The sequence below is a fragment of the Lepidochelys olivacea genome (assembly GCF_965140295.1).
Source record: "Lepidochelys olivacea isolate rLepOli2 genome assembly, chromosome: 18".
NCBI lineage: Eukaryota > Metazoa > Chordata > Testudines > Cheloniidae > Lepidochelys > Lepidochelys olivacea.
Window position 1 is genome coordinate 21,365,389 of NC_140428.1, and position 17,435 is coordinate 21,382,823.

A 17,435-nucleotide genomic window follows, 5' to 3' on the forward strand; every position below is an offset into this window, starting at 1 on the left:
GGTGTTAATCAGATGCACAATTGCATTCTGCTTCCCTGTGCCCCTTCTCCGGGTGCTCTCCCCTGCCTCCCTCACCCACCTGCTCCCAGGCTCTCCATGGCTGCAAGGCTCCTTTACCAGGGACCCCACGGTTGGGATTCTCCAACGGGACAGAGGGAGTCAAACCCCAGTGATGAATGGGAGCTGGTTGTCTCACCCCCTTAGACCATCCCAGAGACATGGCATTAACAGAGGCCCTGATCCTGTGATTAGCTCCCCTGGAGTGGGGCTCGCACCCACACAGGGCCCCCAGGATCCCCACAGGGGTCTGCCCGAGCAGCACTCACTGCAGAATTGCGACCATTGCCTGTATCCGATACACAGCGTTCTTCTGGAACAGCGTCTCTTCGAGCAAAGTCAAAACAAAAACCAAAGAGAGAGAGAAAGAGATCGAAGCCAAGGCGGGATCAGGCAAGCAGCTTCGAGGAGGACATTTATGATAATCATCTATTGTTATTATATAATCTATTCCCCTGCCTCTACCTAGCAACACTTCGGGTGACTAATTACCCGATAAAAGGAATAACCCCTCTTCTTACCCCCCACCCCAGAGAAGAGACTGCCTATGGATTGCTTGGCTAATCCTGCATGCAGAGGTGCACGCCAGGAAATCTGCCAGCTAGAAGGGCCACGGTTATTCCTTTAGCAAATGAAAACATCTGGACCCCCTCCTCCCTTCCCCCCACCCCACACTGATGTAATATGCTTACGTGACGGATAAACGAAGAAACCTGCTCAAGTTCATTAGAAGCATACCACCGCCTAATGTGGACAGATTGCTCATTACGGCCCGGCCCGGAGAGAATGCAGCCATGCTCCCTTCTCGCCATTAATTGCCTCATGACGAGGCAATCCAGCACCTCTCCCTGAGCCATTAATAATTTCCAGGAGCAGCCGTCTTCTCTCCCAGAGAGCCGTCAGCTGGTAAATGAGAGGAATGCGTGCCACTGTGGCCCCCTGCCCTAGACAGACTATCGATCAAATCCATGCGCCCCCTCCATCCTCGCCCTCTGAAAACCGGTGTGGTTCTGGGCGTGTTCAACCCACCCCCTTCCCTCCCAGACCTTTGACAGCACCACGAAGCCCCTCTCCAGTCTGCCTTCCTCAGCAAGCACCGGTCTACCTAGCCCACCTATCAGCCACCTTTCCTGCACTTCGGGCATTGTTCCAGCCCTGCAGAAGCTGGCGGGCAGTTGTACCACCACGGCTTAAACCGAAAGGGGAGGAAAGGAATGCTCTTCCCTTTCATGCAGATGCTTTAACTGGTTAAAAACCAATATCAGAAGCTCCCTCTACATCCCATCCCGACCCCACCCCAACCATGTATCTGCTGCATGTGCTGACGCTTGCCTGGCAACTTTGCCTTGCCAGGTTGAAATCAGGTACGAATCGTAACGAAGCAGAAAGATTTGCTGCTAAGGAAATCACAACAGAAAGATTGGTGGTGGTTTTATTTGGGAGGGGGGAGAGGAGGGGTGCATAAATGAAGTCTGTGAGATTACTAGACAAACAAATCAAAAACGTCATGTATTTCCCTATGCAAAGCTCGACCAGCAACTGAGCTCAATGTGATTCAGAGCCCAGGGCCATTCAACCTCCATCACCTTCCTCTGGGCCTTCTGCTGCAAAGAAACCCATCTCCAGGGTGGAGGTGAGCAAGAGCTGAACCTAATTTTACAGCCCCTGATTGGCCTGACGAAGAAAAGGAAAGACCGGAAGGAAGGGATTGGGGAGAGAATCATTAGGGTTGTGAAACTGAGGAACGGGGGAGCAGGATATTAAACATTCACCAACACATAGGTGTCAAGGACGCTCAGCACCCTGTGAGACTGGACCCTATGTTCATGTCTCGTGTAGTTAAGTGTAGGCACACATGCTCCCCCTCTCCAACACACATGTACAGCCAGGTCTCTAATGTCTCAGATCTCACATAAAAACAGGGGGCGGGGGGGAGTTTGACACAATCCCAGCTGCAGAAAGTTGCTGGGCTCCACCACGCTCTGCTTGTAATCAACACAGTTCCGGAACCGAGTGTTGATGGAAGCGAATTCCTGGCTAAAAAAAGAGACAAGACCAATCTTTTGGGATCGACTCTGGGGTCATTTTAGAGAGCTGTTGTATCTTAACAGGCAAAAAGACAACGATACTGTATCCATACTATTCCACATACACCTCATGCTGCCATATTGATATGCAACACAAACCATAGCCGTACCCCTAAGTGACTCTGTGAGACAAACCCAAACAGGATTTGATCAGCTGCAGTAGCCAAATGTTAGCACGTTACAGACAGTGAAATGGCAATGCCATTTCAGCCTACTTAAATACTTCTTGTTTCTCAGTTGCCCAGTATGTATCTAATCTGGGGGAATGACTTTCCAGATTTATAGATAGGAACCCAAGAATAGCCACACCCGACCACACCAGTGAGCTATCTGGGTCCGTATCCCTGCTCGGACAGTGGCCAGCACTAGATGCTTCAGAGAAAGGAACATGAAACTCTGCAATGGACAATTTGGAGCAGCCTGGCACCCAGCGGTTTTGCTTCCTGACCCAGAGCAGCCCTGAAGCATAAGGGTGATTCTACTTTTGTCTTTAGCCTACTCACACCAACTGTGAATATATTCATTTATCACTGAAGTGTTTACATGTGGTTATGTGGATTATATATGTACCACAGCATACAGCTATAGCCAGAGGAGTGTGTGTATATTTTACATGTACGTATACACAATGTTTTTAACTGTGTCCTCACCACTTTAATCACAGCAGACGCAGACCCCAGCTATGGACACATTCTACATGACTGTAGCCTCTAGGTATTTATATCGTGCGCCTCACCACGGCTGCTCATCCCACATCATCTTTATACACACACTTGGTACAGACATTGCACACACACGAGGGGTATGTACGTGTATAATGTACACACAGCTCACACACACACAGTTGTGTATGCTTTTTATGCACAATATGTATTGACATGCTCACTCCAGAATTAATCATTTGCTATGGTAAGACGCATTTTCGCAGAGGCAGCCGGGGCGTGAACATGTGTTTACAGCAAAAATAATCAATTCCTCGTTATTTTAGGGCGGACCCTAAAGAAAATCACCAATAATTGAGGCAATTAAGCACTCCTGCACCTGCAACCCCTCCTTCCCCCAAACGATGTTTGCTGTCTTACAGTATTTCCATCCAGTGCAGCAGGTACATAAAAGCAATGCCAGAAGAGAAGAGCGCGCTCGTCCTGAAATCACTGGAAAGGTTTATCATCGTCCCTAAGTCTTTATGACTCTGCATGTAACCCTCCCTGGAACGTACACACAGCGGCAGCTCCGTCCTCTCACTGTAACTAAGGAGAAGCAATCTCCAAGACTCAGGGAGATGAGCGACATGAAAGAGAAGCAAAAGAAGCAGAGACCATAGAAACTGGGTGCAGGACACCCCCCCCCCCGATATCCCTCCCCTTTTTTAGTTTTAAATATAGTTCCCTCTCCCTGTCGACAGTCTGGGTTTTCACCCTGCTAAATGGAGACCTTGTGTGGGTGCGTGCGTGGAATCATATGGGCAAGTGTCCTCTCTAAAATCCCCCCTCCAGATACGAGCTGCTTCTGCCCATAAGGGAGCTGCTCCACTTCACTGCTCCCCATCCTGGATAATCTGTCCCTTACAGGAGCCTTTCCCCCTGTAAGTACCTGCCAAACATCCCCCCATGTTACAGAGTTGCCATTTCACCCCCATAGGGACCCACCCAATCTTGTTCTGCTCCCTGTGTCACAGAGCAGCCTCTCCCCCACCCTAGTCTGCACCCCCAGTGTTGCTCCCCAACATTAGTCATAAGGGGGAGCAACACCCCCTCCCCTCTGCCTACTGGACCCCTCCTGTCTCCCCCCAGGGTGAGGATACTGCTTCCCAGGGACCCCCCCCCCGGGAGGCTTCCAAGGACAACAGCTCCAACAGATATGCGGCTGCTGCTGCCACACCCTGGAGGGAGGTGGGGGAGGCCAGTTCCCACCTGGGAGCTGGGTTGAGCAGAGCCAAGGGCTGCTCAAGCTGCACACACCAAGCTGCTGACAGCTGCTTCAGAGCACGAGCCAGGAAGCAGCAAATCCCTGACCCCTCCCAGGTGCAGCTGGAGAAGAGGGGGGGGCACCCCCACTGTGCGGGCAAGAGGCAGTACATAACCCCCTCGGTGCAGTTGGAGGGGTGTGCGTGCACCCCCCGGGTGGGGGTAGGAGGCAGTACACATTCCAGCTGGAGGACGGTAGGATTGCAGCCCCCTGCATTAAGACCAGAGCAGAGGCTGGGGTGCACCCCCCACAATCCTGTCAGCAGTTCAACTGGTACTTCGATCCCCTGCAGCTGCCCCTCCATTTGCCTGGGAGAACAGGGAAGCTCAGGGCACCTCCCCATTTCCAGCTGCCTGAGGTTCGACAGCCTCCCCCTCAGGCGAGAGGCCAGCTGAGCTCCTGCTATCAGCCAGGCCAGACAGGAGGGAGGGGGAGGACACAGCTCCCCAGACCCTACTGGAGCATACAGGGCCACCAGAGAAAGGAACCGTATCCACCCTCCCAGCAGGACCAACTGCAGCCTGCCCTTCTGACCATGCTCTCTTGGATACAGCCGATCCTAAATACCCCGCAAGCCGTCCAGCTCCGTTCCCCTCCTTCCGAGGCACTTCAGGGGGTGGAAGGCTGCTTCACCCACAACGGAGCCCAATTTCATGCTGGGCTCTGCACGGCAGCTCTCCCCGCACACTGGCCCGAGGCCTAGCAAAGAGAGCTCTCGTGTGTCCCAGTGGCAGGGCCCCTGCCTAAATGCAGTAATTCCTAAGGGAACACGGGAGACGGACGACAAAATGAATTCCATCCAGTATCCCTGCAGCTGGACCATGGGCATGGGAGGGTGAGGATAGGGGACAGCGAGCAATGGGGAATTGTGTTTGGGGGATGTTTGTTCAGTTGCTGTTGTGGCTGTTTGGGGGATTTTAACTGAATTGCCCAGAGCAGTTTAGGTGGGTGCTGCTTATCCTGTGATCAACTGACAAACCCATGGAGACAGAGCACCGCACGCTGCAGGGAACAGAACCGAGGGAGGTGTCACGTCAGCTGCACTGTACACTCACGAATGCCTGGCAAAAGCCTCGCTCTTCAGGGTCCACCTGCCTTCCGTACCAGCAGCTTTAGGGCACGTGGGGGCCCCAATCCTACCGAGTGCAAGTCCAGGCCGTAAGCACCACATGGGAGCATGCCGCACTGGGGCTCCCACCAGGGCTGCCAGGTCATTAAGGAAGCAGTGGAAGTAAGTGATCAAAGCAGCCATGTCCTCTCCCCTACCTCCACCTAGAAGTGGGGTACTATAATAAGCACACACAACATGGATTTTGTGGCTGTGCATGTGAAGTCATTCATTTGCTACGCTAATTAGCCACGCTTCCCCTGTGGCAATTAATTGCTTTCTGATTACAGGGCCTGGGAAAGAGAAAGAGAGAGAGAGAGAGGCTGGTTTTTTTCTATACTTTTCCCCTGCTACTTGCTGAACTAGATTGTCCTTTACTGTTCATTTTGCATCTTAAGCCTTCTTCAAAGCGAGTGAACTGTCTGCACTGGGACAGACCTCTTCAGTAACCTGTTCTCCTGTGCCCCAGCTGCCCTGACATTTGTTAGACATTAGTTAACAAGCAAGGTATTTTAGTTAGTTGTAGCTAACCCCAGGAATCTTGCTGTTCTCCATGCTAACCTATTCCAGGGAGATTATAGTCACTGTAACCCCTAATGAGCACTTAACTACAGCAATATTTAATTTAAAAAAAAGGTGGGGGAGAGAGGGGCTTTGAACAGCAGCTAATTAACAGAAAATTGCTAATTTCCTAGCTATTAACGGCTGATTTTCCACTGGCTGAATGCAGGCTGGGATCTGTCTGGGCAAAACTGAACCACAAATGGAAAGAAGATGATGCTATCAACAGGGAAAGGGTTCCCACGCCAAACGCCTCGTCTCTGGCTAGGAATGGGAAGCATTTCTATTCTAGTCCAGCTCTCTGCAGCTCACTAGTGAGCCACAAAGATGGTGAGCCAGTTGCAGATGCTACTAAGGTCAATTAAGGAAAAGGAGGGAGTGGATAAGGGAGGGCTCTCTTCTGCTGCCCACAGTACAACCACAGGAACCACCAGATCAGATCAGACCCAAGGTCCATCTAGCCCAGTAGCCTGTCTCTGACACTGACCAGCACCAGATGCTTCAGAGAAAGGTGCAAGAACCCCACAGTTGGCCAAGGCAGGGTAAAAGCTCTCCCAATAAAGTCTTGTCCTAATGCCTAATAGTTAAGAGGCTGGTTAAAACCCTGAAACGTGGTTTTATCTCCCCCCAATATTACTTTTTAGCATTAACTATAACCTAGGATATTTTTGTTATTTATATAAATGTCCAGTCTTAGTAAGTTCTTGGCCTCAACAACATCCTGTGGCAATGAGTTCCACAGTCCTATTATATGCGGTTTAAAAACGGATATAAGGAAATGGTTTTTCAATTTGCTACTTTTCAGTTTCCTTGCTCTCTTGTTCTGTGACAGACATGAGCACAGAACTAAGTCTGGGCTGAAATTTTCAAAGCAAAATGAATGAAAGATGTGTCTCTAAATCACCCAGACCACTTTGAAAATCCCACCCCAAGCATATGCCAAGCCAGCAGGGTCATGCTACTCTCTGGCCAGCCAAAACCATAAACAGCCAATATATCAAACAGCCAATACGAACGTCAATGACGTTCTGCTAGTTAGCACAGCATTTAATGAAAGGTTGGGGCTGGTGCATGGCTGGTAAGATGTGGGAACACTGCGGCTATTGGAAAGGGACAGGCACTGCCCGGCGACTATGGCCCAGGCCGCTTGGGGGTGCACGCAAGCCCCAGTGATGCTGGGGACTCCCGCTGAGGGCGTTGGTTCACTGGAAGAGACTTTAAGGGCAGTCGGTCACTTCTTAGCCGCTCTCCCCGCCACTTTGAGTGCACCTGCTCTTACTTCAGAAATAAAGAGCAGGGCAAGGCTGTTGCAGCAAGGAGTCAGCTAACGCGCTCTCATGGCCTCTGCCAAGCGTAGCCCAGGTGGGGAAGCTGGCAGTGTTTGCACTCCCCGGAGCGCAGCAGACCCCTTCAGCGGGCCTCTGCCTCCTGCTGGTCCCCAGAGTGGCCCCACATTATACAGGACTTGCTACTTTTCACTATCCCCCATCACCCGGGGAACACAGCAGGCTGGGCCAGGAACTCCGGGGTCTGGCTGACAGGCCAGACTTGCGTTTGAGGGCCCTGGCAGATCTGCACAGAGATTTCAGGCCGGGCAGTCACTACTGTTCATCTTCTGAAGGAGGATGACTGGTGTCTAAAGGGCTTCGGAACATGTCAGTGCAACGGCTCATTTCACATCGCCAACCTGCTGTGGTCTATCAGGCTTCCCCCGTCACTCTCCATGGTGAAGTCAGTGCCGCTGGGCTTCACAGGCCCAACCATGCGTCCTAGGCTCCTCTCCCAAGATACCCACCTCGGCAGCGGAGTGTGGCTCACTTTGGGCCTATGTTGATCTCAGAGCCATCTCCTCTACCCGGTACAGCACACTGTACCGCGGAAAGCTTTGCATTCATCAGGTAAGCAGATAAGCAGCCAGAGCAAAAGCAGGAGTGGTTGGTAGAGGTGACCAGAACCAGGAGATGAAGGGATGGCCTTATACTGTATATCTCTAATCATCAGACATGGATATTGCCTTTTTCATGTGAGCATCTCAAAGCACTTTATAGAAATATTGAAAATAAGTCTCAGGGTTAAGTGACCTTTCCAGTGATGCAGACAGGAATAGAACCCAGGAGTCCTGGACTCCCACTCCCCAGTCCCTCAATTACACATGTTATTAACCCTTTGGAAACCACTGAGACTTTCTCCTAAAGCATTCATGACAAGCCCCAGCCCAGTGTTGGGCAGAGCTGCAGGTATCTCAATATTCACCAATTCTGGTTGTGCATTTGATTTTTCCTGTTCCTCTTTACTACAAAGGACACCTGCAAAATCCATTGCTTTAAATATGCATCTGATGTGGCAAAAGTTCTCTGAACTTTCCCTGCCGCCCTTTTTATTAGGAACACCTGCAACGAAACCAGGGTTTCATCAACTTCTGTGGCTTAACTCCCCAGCAAATGTCAGCATTTCCTCTGACACATCATAATCACTATCCCATATGGGAGGCAGAACTTTAAATGGGGGGCAAGAAAGAAGGCCAGGTGAGCTCCTGGACTAACAAAAATATCCTGTTTTGCTGAAAATGCCCCTAGTAATAAGAATCAGAAAACACGAGATAAATACAAGACTTTCTAAAAGAAGAATCTCACAGCTTTTGGAGGTGTCCAGTGGAGTTTTTCAGCATGTTCTGTGGCGGACCCCTAGTGGTTAATTCGTGAATTATACCACTCTATTTTCTCTACGGACCAAAACTTTCTTGCCCCATCCAAAACCCAAAAAGTTCTCTGAAAAGATCCCAGGGACAGAAAGGGTGTTGGGTTTGGGAGGAACTGACCTTCTCTCAAAGACCGTCTCTGTTCTGGAAACCAACAATTGCTGGGCCTACCTCTGGTACTGACCTCACAGTCTATACCGTATTTATCCCCACAACACCCTTGTGAGGCAGGCCCTGCTAGTATTCCCGTTGTACAGAAGGGAAAGCGAGACACAGAGGACCATAGACCTGCATTCAAGAACTACCGTAGAACTCCTTGCAGTGGTTGAATCTCAGCCATATCACAGAAACATTTGAGAGAATGGGCGCTACATTACGATGAACGCCTGCTGCTGGATTATCAGAGAGCCGCTGGCAAGGGTCAGCATCTACAGCAAAACGCAGGTGCTGGGGGGGTGGGGTGGAGGGTCAAGAAGGGAGATGAAGGCTGATGGGGACTTTAGAATGAGCTGGAGAGAGGCAAAGCAAAAAGACCCTGGCAAAATGAAAGGCTCTAAATGAGCTTCCCTATGCTGGTTGAAAAGCCACAAAAGGAAACTCCATACCATTCTCTCTCCATGTCCCCAAGGCTGATGGGCCACGCTCAGCTGTAATGCAACTCCTCCAAGTCGGCAAGGCACCATCTGGATTTGGCCCTGCCTCTTTGCAATACACAATCAAACTCCTACCAGCCCCATACCTTGCACAGAGAATCCACCGCTCTCCCCGTCAGAGTCGCTGTCCAGCTCAAAGAGATCCTTGAATTCTTTCTTGTCGTCCTCCTTCCTGTCCTCCGGCCGCTTCCGTTTGATCTCCGGGAGGTTCAAGTCATCGAGCTAGATGGGCCAAAAAACAATGAAATCAGCTTTCGAAACGGTCTCTGCCTTCAGCTGTGGCGTCAGGCCCACCCTGGTCTGCAAGCCAACGTCCAAGACTGAGCTTAAACCCCCAAAGCACAGCTTCGCACTGCCGCTAAAATCTGCACGACCTGCCGGCAAAGGACTATTACGCCTGCGTGGGAAGCAGCAAACACGCCCGGGAATCAGTTACAAAGGTAAGCTAATGCATGCCAACTATTGCCACCCCAGCGACCCCGCCACGAAACAACTGCTGGCAGCGGTCCCTCCGCAGGAAATGGCCCATTGCAGCTTTCCAGGTAAGAAAAGCTATTCACGTGATTGCTTGCATGGCTCCCCAATTCAAGAAGCGTAGCTCTGGCGACTAGCCAGCCTTACGCGGGTGGACAACCTGATCTGGTAGGTCTCTAGCTACTGGATTTACAGCTTTGCTTGCCCCAAGAGCTCAGCTGGTCGCTGCTCACCAAGGGATGATCTAGGTTGCCTCTGCACAAGCCGGCGACGCAGCAGCTGTTCTCCACCAGTGCCATCCCATGGTGGAAGCCATACTATAGCCCATGGTGCAGGTGCTTTCTGTTACCAGCATTGCCTAGCCCACATCAGAACAGAATTAAACGACAAGGGGGTAAAGATGCCCATGCTCTGTCTCCACTACAGCTTCCACCGCTGCTAGCCCCAGGGCCCAGCTTTGAGGCTGTAGAGACCACCAGTAGCAGTTCGCCGTTTAGCAGTAGCAATCCACCCCACGTCCCTGTTCTCTGCACCTCCCTGAGAGCAGCAAGGATGGGGATTTGCCGGCAAGGGCTCAGGCCACCAGGGCAAGGACAATCTGAATGCAAACTTCTATAAAGCATTCGACACAGTCCCAGACGGGAAATGACTGCTTAAATTAGAGATGGGGGGGGGCCTTAGGTTAAGAATTTAGAGGTGAGTAAGGAACTGGCTAATGGGGGAAGGCAACAGGTTGTGCTGAAAGGTGAACTATCGGACTGGAGGGACATCACTAGCGGAGCTCCTCAAGAATTGGCCCTGGGAACTGATCTTATTTCACATCTTTATTAATGACTGTAGCACCAAACAACAAAACAACAGGAGAATGCTAATGCGATGGGCTGGTGATGCAAAGATGGGAGGCATCGTCAGCACAGAGGAGGATCTGGATGCTATCCTGGAAGAGCTGGAGTGACAGTAACTGTAACAGTACAGAGTGTAAGGTTGCACACTTAGAGTGCAAGAAGAATTTCTGCAAGAAGCCAGGGGCTCATCACTTGGAAGTGACAGAGGAGGAGAGGGCGCTAGGTGTATTCGTCGATCACAGGATGGCTCTGAGCCAGCAATGTGAGGTGGCTGCAAAAAAAAGCAATTGTAGGATGTATCAGGCAAGGCATTTTCAGGAGAGATAGGGAAGTGTTAATGCCATTCGACAAGGAACTAGTAAGTTCTCGTTTGGAACACTGTGTACAATTCTGGTTACCCATGTTCAAGACAGATTAATTTAAACTGGAACCGGGGCAGAGAAGAGCTAGGAGGATGATCAGGGGAATGGAGGGCCTGTCTTATGAGAGGTGACTGGAAGAGCTTGGCTTGTTTAGTCTAGCAAAACGAAGGCTGAGAGGGGATCTGGTTGCTTTCCATAAATACGTCAGGCAGTAAACACCAGGGAGGGAGAAGAGCTATTTCAGGGAAGGGACAATGTTGGCACAAGAACAAATTGGGATAAACTGGCCATGAACCAGTTCAGGCTGGGAATTAGAAGAAGGTTTCTAACTAGCTGAGGAGTGAGGTCCTGGGACAGCCTCCCAGTCAGAGGTGTGGGGAAAACTAATTAATTGTGAGAGAGAGCTGGACAAAGTGATGAACAGGGTTGAGAGACAGGCTCTCTTGTGTTAGGGGGGCCCTGGGGGCTCCCTTCTGGTTCATGTCAGATGTTCCTAAAGTCTCATGCTTCAGGGCTTTGGACGATCACATGCAGTGGCCAGGAAGGGAATCTCCCCCTCCTCTCCCTCCCCTCTATGGTTTTGGGGTGGGGTGGGGGGTTGTCTCCTTCCTCTGTACCATCAGGGATGGCTACGGCTAGAGATGGGACACAGGATGGGGTGGGACAGTGCTCTAAGGTGGCACCAATCATCCTCTCTCTTGGGCGCTTGGCTGGCTGGTTCTTGCTCACATGCTCAGGGTCTGATTGCTGTATGTGGGGTCAGGAAGCAATTTCCAGGTAAGACTGGCAGTGATCGTGGGGGTTTTTCACCTTCCTCTGCAGCATGTGGGTCACTTGCCAGGATTATCTGGGTCTCTCTCACCACTGCAGGAGCTTCGGGCACTGGTGCCCCTCAGCCCCTCCTGTTCACTGTGTGGGGCACATAATGGTGTAGTCTCCTGTGGGCTGTCATACCTTGGTCTCATTCTGGGGGCAGGGCGGGGTTGGTGACCTGCAACAGACAGGTGGTCCTTTCTGCTCTCCAATCCTACAACTCTGTACAAACCAAATCCCACCTGCTCTCCGAACACCAGCTGCCCTGCTGAGGCCTGGCTACACTCCTCCTGGGGAGCCACTCACGTCTGAGCACTCAATAGCCTGCTAGGAATAATTCTCCCAGCTCCCACCTGCCAGGCCACCCCCAAGGCGCTCATTTCTGGGCAGAACCACTTCAGCGTCTCTACAAGATCCAACATGTTAGGAGAGGCAGTGAAGCACCCTCCAGATACAAAAGCAGCCTCTCAGCAGAGAGAGAGAGAGAGAGAGAGAGAGTTGCACATCTCGTTCAAAAGTCAATTCCAGCTCGTTTCCCCAGCCCGCTTCACTGCTGTGGTCCCCAGCTGGGCAATATTGATTCTGGGAGCAGAGCACTGACAGGCGATAACCAAGAACACTAGGACTGAAAGTCAGAGGCTGGCCAGGCAGGGATGAACCACAACCCACTTGCAGGGTCTTGGTTTTAAATGATCTCCCGCCTCCCCATCCACTACGATGTGGCCTACTCTTATGCGGCCCCTCCAGACGTCTCCCAGGTCACCTCTGTGTTGCAAGGACATGCAGAGAAAGCAGCATGTGACCGGCTTTAAAACCGCAGCCGCTGCGTGCCATGAAATAGACATGGGCAGCATCCCCCAGTAGGAGTCAGCTCCAAACAGCTGCCCAGAGGAGCTGACCCAACCACCATGTCTGTTTTAACCACCCTCTTCCCCAGACCTGCCGTTTGCATCATCTTAGGCGGCCACTAAGTAAAAGCGTTTAGCTTATCTTGGGATGGCTTCGGTGGCAAAACAGGTTCATTTCCACTCGCTGCAGGCTAGCCACAGGTAACTATTTCACCAGAGAGCACTTCCTTTGGCAGGGGAGGGTGCAGCGATGCTGACCCAGTGGGAGGCCACACGCCTTGCACATGCACGAGAAATCCCAGGTCCACGCTGCCCTCAGATGCATCCCACGATTCCTGCCTCCAACCCCAAGGCACAGTGCTGAACCTATAGCCCAGACTGGGGCACTACTGAGCATAGACACACACACCCAGTCAGTCCCTTCTAGCAGAGACACTCTTTGCCTTTGCAATCTCCCAGTCGTGCAGCATTCCACGCAGCCTGCAGGAAGGATTCCTGCGGATGAGCGAGCGAACTTCACCGTTTTCCTTCTAACCATCACTGCAAGGGCAAGCGAATGGATTTGGTGTCTGGGCTGCTACATTTTTCAGGACTGTTTTGCGAGACTGCAAGTCTCGCTAGTGCCCCTTCCCTTTGCATCAGTCTCCTCGTTATCCTGCTTGAAGCAAGACAACTGAGGGTACGTCAACACTGCAATCGAAGTGTCGGACTGCAGCTCAGGTAGACACACCTGAGCTAGCGTCAATCTAGCTAGCAGAGGACTGGCTGCAGTGAAGCCATGGTGGCAGGAGCATCAGCAGAGGCCAGGCAAGTTTTCCTGGAAGCCCATGTGTCCACAACTTCACTGTTACTGAGTGAGCGAGGTCACAGCTAGCTCCACGAGCTGCCCCCTGCCTGCAGTGCAGACCTAAAAGCATACACAGGAGCCCAGAGATAGCTGTATCACTGCCTCCTATCTAGAAACAAACGCAGGCTGGTTTTCAGCCTTGAGATCTGTGCACCTCTGTGCACTAACTTTCCACATAGCCTACAATGGCCAGGCAGAAAAGTAGATACTGGCCCATTTGGCCAGGCGTGCAAATGGAGCAGAGGACTTGTACATGTGCATACAGGAGTGTCTGTGTGCAAAGTAAGTGTGCAAACAGCCAGTTACGGTTCAAAGCTGGCTCTATGCCGTCCTGTGTTACCCTCAATCTTTTGCAGTGCGCCGGGGAAGATGCCTTCGCCAAACTACCCAGAAAAGTGCCCGACTCTCTTTTCTCCGAGTATCCTGCAGGTTCAGTGGATCAGCACAGATGTGAAGTTTAAACGGGCTTTGCCTCACGTTGATTCCAGTTAATATTTCATTTGCTATTATAATTATTTGTAGCACCTAGGAGCCTCAGCCACAGACCAAGAGCTCATTGTGTTAGGCACTGTACAAACACATCATGCTGCCCAATGTCACTGGAAACCTCTGGGACTTCCTTGCAATGCTCTGCCGTTTTATTAAGCTAAACAATAACGTGATTGGAGAAAGCCATCAACGTCCTCCGCTACATCATTCATAAATACCTTCTCACACTCTGGTCCCAGTACCAACCTCCAGGGTACAGTGTTCGCTTCACTCCACACTGAGCGTCAGCTGTTATTAGGACTCAGTTTCCTATCACGTAGCTACTCAAAGGGTTAGCTGGGGGCTAGGAGCGCTCAGTCTCACATTTCAGTCCCAGTCCCATTCCCAGTCCTGGTCAAGTCTTTCGGGAAAGAGAGGAGCACCCAGAACCAGGTTTTATAACCTAACTGGGACAGATTAGTAGCTAAAAATTAGGGTTGCTAAATCATAGAATCATAGAATATCAGGGTTGGAAGGGACCCCAGAAGGTCATCTAGTCCAACCCCCTGCTCGAAGCAGGACCAATTCCCAGTTAAATCATCCCAGCCAGGGCTTTGTGAAGCCTGACCTTAAAAACCTCTAAGGAAGGAGATTCTACCACCTCCCTAGGTAACGCATTCCAGTGTTTCACCACCCTCTTAGTGAAAAAGTTTTTCCTAATATCCAATCTAAACCTCCCCCACTGCAACTTGAGACCATTACTCCTTGTCCTGTCCTCTTCTACCACTGAGAACAGTCTAGAGCCATCCTCTTTGGAACCCCCTTTCAGGTAGTTGAAAGCAGCTATCAAATCCCCCCTCATTCTTCTCTTCTGCAGGCTAAACAATCCCAGTTCCCTCAGCCTCTCCTCATAACTCATGTGTTCCAGTCCCCTAATCATTTTTGTTGCCCTTTGCTGGACTCTTTCCAATTTATCCACATCCTTCTTGTAGTGTGGGGCCCAAAACTGGACACAGTACTCCAGATGAGGCCTCACCAATGGCGAATAGGTAAATATTGATTATGAAATGCAAAAATCATTTTTGGTTTTACCTTTTTCCCCCTCATTGCATTATGAGCTCCAATATGGGCATATTCCCAGGGGTACATTGCTCGGCACAGGGTTTAAGTGGAAATGGATCTTGGTTTTGAGCAAAATTTACCTCACAACCCGAATGTGCAGAAGTTTGCTTCCTCAAACGAAGGGGTGGGAGGGGGAGCTATTTTAATCAACATTTTGCACGACACTTGAGAGTGTGAGCTCTTGTGGGCAGAGACGGTCTCTTCCTATGGGTCTTTTCACCACCTGGCACAATCCTGAGCTCAGTCAGGGACAAACAACAATGGCCTAGGTTTTCAAAAATGACTCAGGATTTCGCATGACCATTATTGGGGTGCCCAACCGGAGACACCTTAAAAAGGAGGCCATTTAGGGAACCTACTGAGCACCTGCCCTCTTAGAAAACAATTCTTTTACAGTGTCTCAAGTTGGGCCCCCCAAGATTAAGGGACCCCCCCCCCAAATGACTAGTCACTTTTGAGAACAGAAGCCAACAGAAGCAGGATGCAGACCCAAGACTCCCGTCCAGCTGCAGCCTGTGTGCCTCCCGGGAAGCTGATTAGTCCGTGTGCCGCTAGAAGCCGCCGGGGAGCAGGGGTGGGAATCAGGCAGCCGGGTCAGAGTTGTTAGAGGAGGCCAGTTTCACCTCACAACGAGGCGGATTTTTTTCAAATGGCCGTTAATGGGACGTAGATTTTTCTCAGCCCTAATGGGCCTCATGGCGCTCAGCGTCCCGCCGGGGAGCACAATGCTGCATCATTAAGCCAGCAGCCCTCATGGAGGGAGACAACAGCCCCATTCAAAGCATGGTGATCTTCAGGCAGCGACAAGCCCTTCTGAAATCTCACTTGAAAATTCACCCTTCCCCTGCCCTCTTGTCTATTCATCCCACACTCCTTCGGGACTGAAACAAAGCCCCGCCACTTCCTTTTGACCACGTCCCCCGGCTTTCCTCAGCTACCCTTTCACCCTCGCCCGGCTGCCCAGAGAAATCCTCGCTCGCTTTTCTACGCTGAAGGCTTGTTTCATTGTCACCCATCAATGGCTAGCCGCTGGGGTCACTCCAGCGGCGTAACCCCCTAGCCTGGGCAGGGAAAGCCAGGGCAGGGAAAGCCAGGGCTGGCACCAGCAGGACCAGCATCAAGCAGAGGCCAGCCCCACTTGGGGAAGTCACAGCTCGCCGTTTCCTAGCCGGATTTGCAAGGAAATTGCTTTCAATGCTAAGTTCTATCTCCCAAACTGAACTGCCTGAAAGGGGCGCTTCCCATTCCATCCAGATTGCTGCACTGGGGGCTTATAGCCCCGTGGCCGAATTTCTCCCTGGAGCGTGATTCTGAAAGCATCTAAGATCTCCTAGGTTTCCTCCCACGCTCTGTGACTTGGCCCGGAGCCAACCACCACAACATCCCGTCTGGTATTTTAATCGTCCCCCACCATACCCTGGGGATGCCAATTATATCCATTTCCTGCTCCCCAGATGAGCATCCCAGCTCAACCATTTAATCATATTAGCATATAGACAGCTTTACTCGCTGGTCCTGACACGAGTGAGCCCCCGGGTCCAGCTTCCAAATGCTGAGTGCTGTGTCCGGAGTGGCAGGCAGAGCATTCGCACATGGGATGGAGCAGGAGGAAGAGGCAGCTGGACCATTATCTACGTGGGCAGGTCAGAGGTTAGCAGTGGTTGTGTCCAGACTCTTGTTCCGCACTGTCCCCTTAACTGATGCGTTCCCCCAGGGGAAGTTGTTGCTGAATTCGCACAATGCCATAGTTAAGGGCCAACAGGCACTGGCCCCGTGTTCGCCCACCCTGGAGAGTTTTGCTCTTTGACTCGGCTGTTACATCCCCATCAAGCGTAAAATTGTAAGCTCCTTGGGGCAGGGAACATCTCCTGTCCTGGGTTTGCACAGCACCTAGTACAGCAGGGTCCTGGCTCTAGGCTGGAGCTCAGAGGCGCTTTCATAATACAAACAATAAATAACAACGACAAATGGAAAGGAGAGGGTAAGAGGCAAGTTCTCATGACCTGAGCACCCCCTTGCGGCCAGAGGTCATCCTGTGGCACCCTGCCTCAGTTTTTCCTCCCCTTCAGGGCCCTATAACAACTCCCCATCCCCAGACAGTTCGAAGAAATCCCCCACTAGTAGGCCTCAAGCCCAATTCAGTGTCTCTCTCCCGACTAATTGAACACAAACTCACACAGGCTTCATTCTGCCGGCCCTTTGCTGTCTCTGCCAGGCCTCCCTGCCTGGAGAGCTTCCTCCCACTCTTCCCTGCTGGTTCCGGGCCCTGCAGGAGCCTTTTTGCTCCCTGCAGTATATGCAAACCTAGCTATAGTCTCCTACGCTTCCCCCCTTCACTGCAGCTTCCTGCTCTTTTTCATAGGGACCACCTGGTTCAGCCCAGGTGCGGCTCATTCTGTAATTAGGGCTGCCTTAGGGCAGGGCAAGCCCACCTGTTCCACAGTGCAATCTAAAGGGAAAACCAGACAAAACCAAGAGCCAGCAGCATCAAGGGAATCCGGTGACCCCCTTCCCCCAGCTAGCT

The 17,435-nt window shown here is 51.5% G+C and overlaps 1 protein-coding gene across 1 annotated transcript in view; it reads right to left on the reverse strand.

Moving 5' to 3' along the window:
• Positions 1-17,435, reverse strand: part of NOC2L (NOC2 like nucleolar associated transcriptional repressor) — an 81,459-nt gene that overhangs the window by 6,652 nt on the left and 57,372 nt on the right. The window contains exon 17 of the mRNA XM_084651909.1: positions 9,219-9,354. Within this exon, the coding sequence (XP_084508035.1) occupies positions 9,219-9,354 (136 nt within the window). The remainder of the gene's footprint in view (positions 1-9,218; positions 9,355-17,435) is intronic.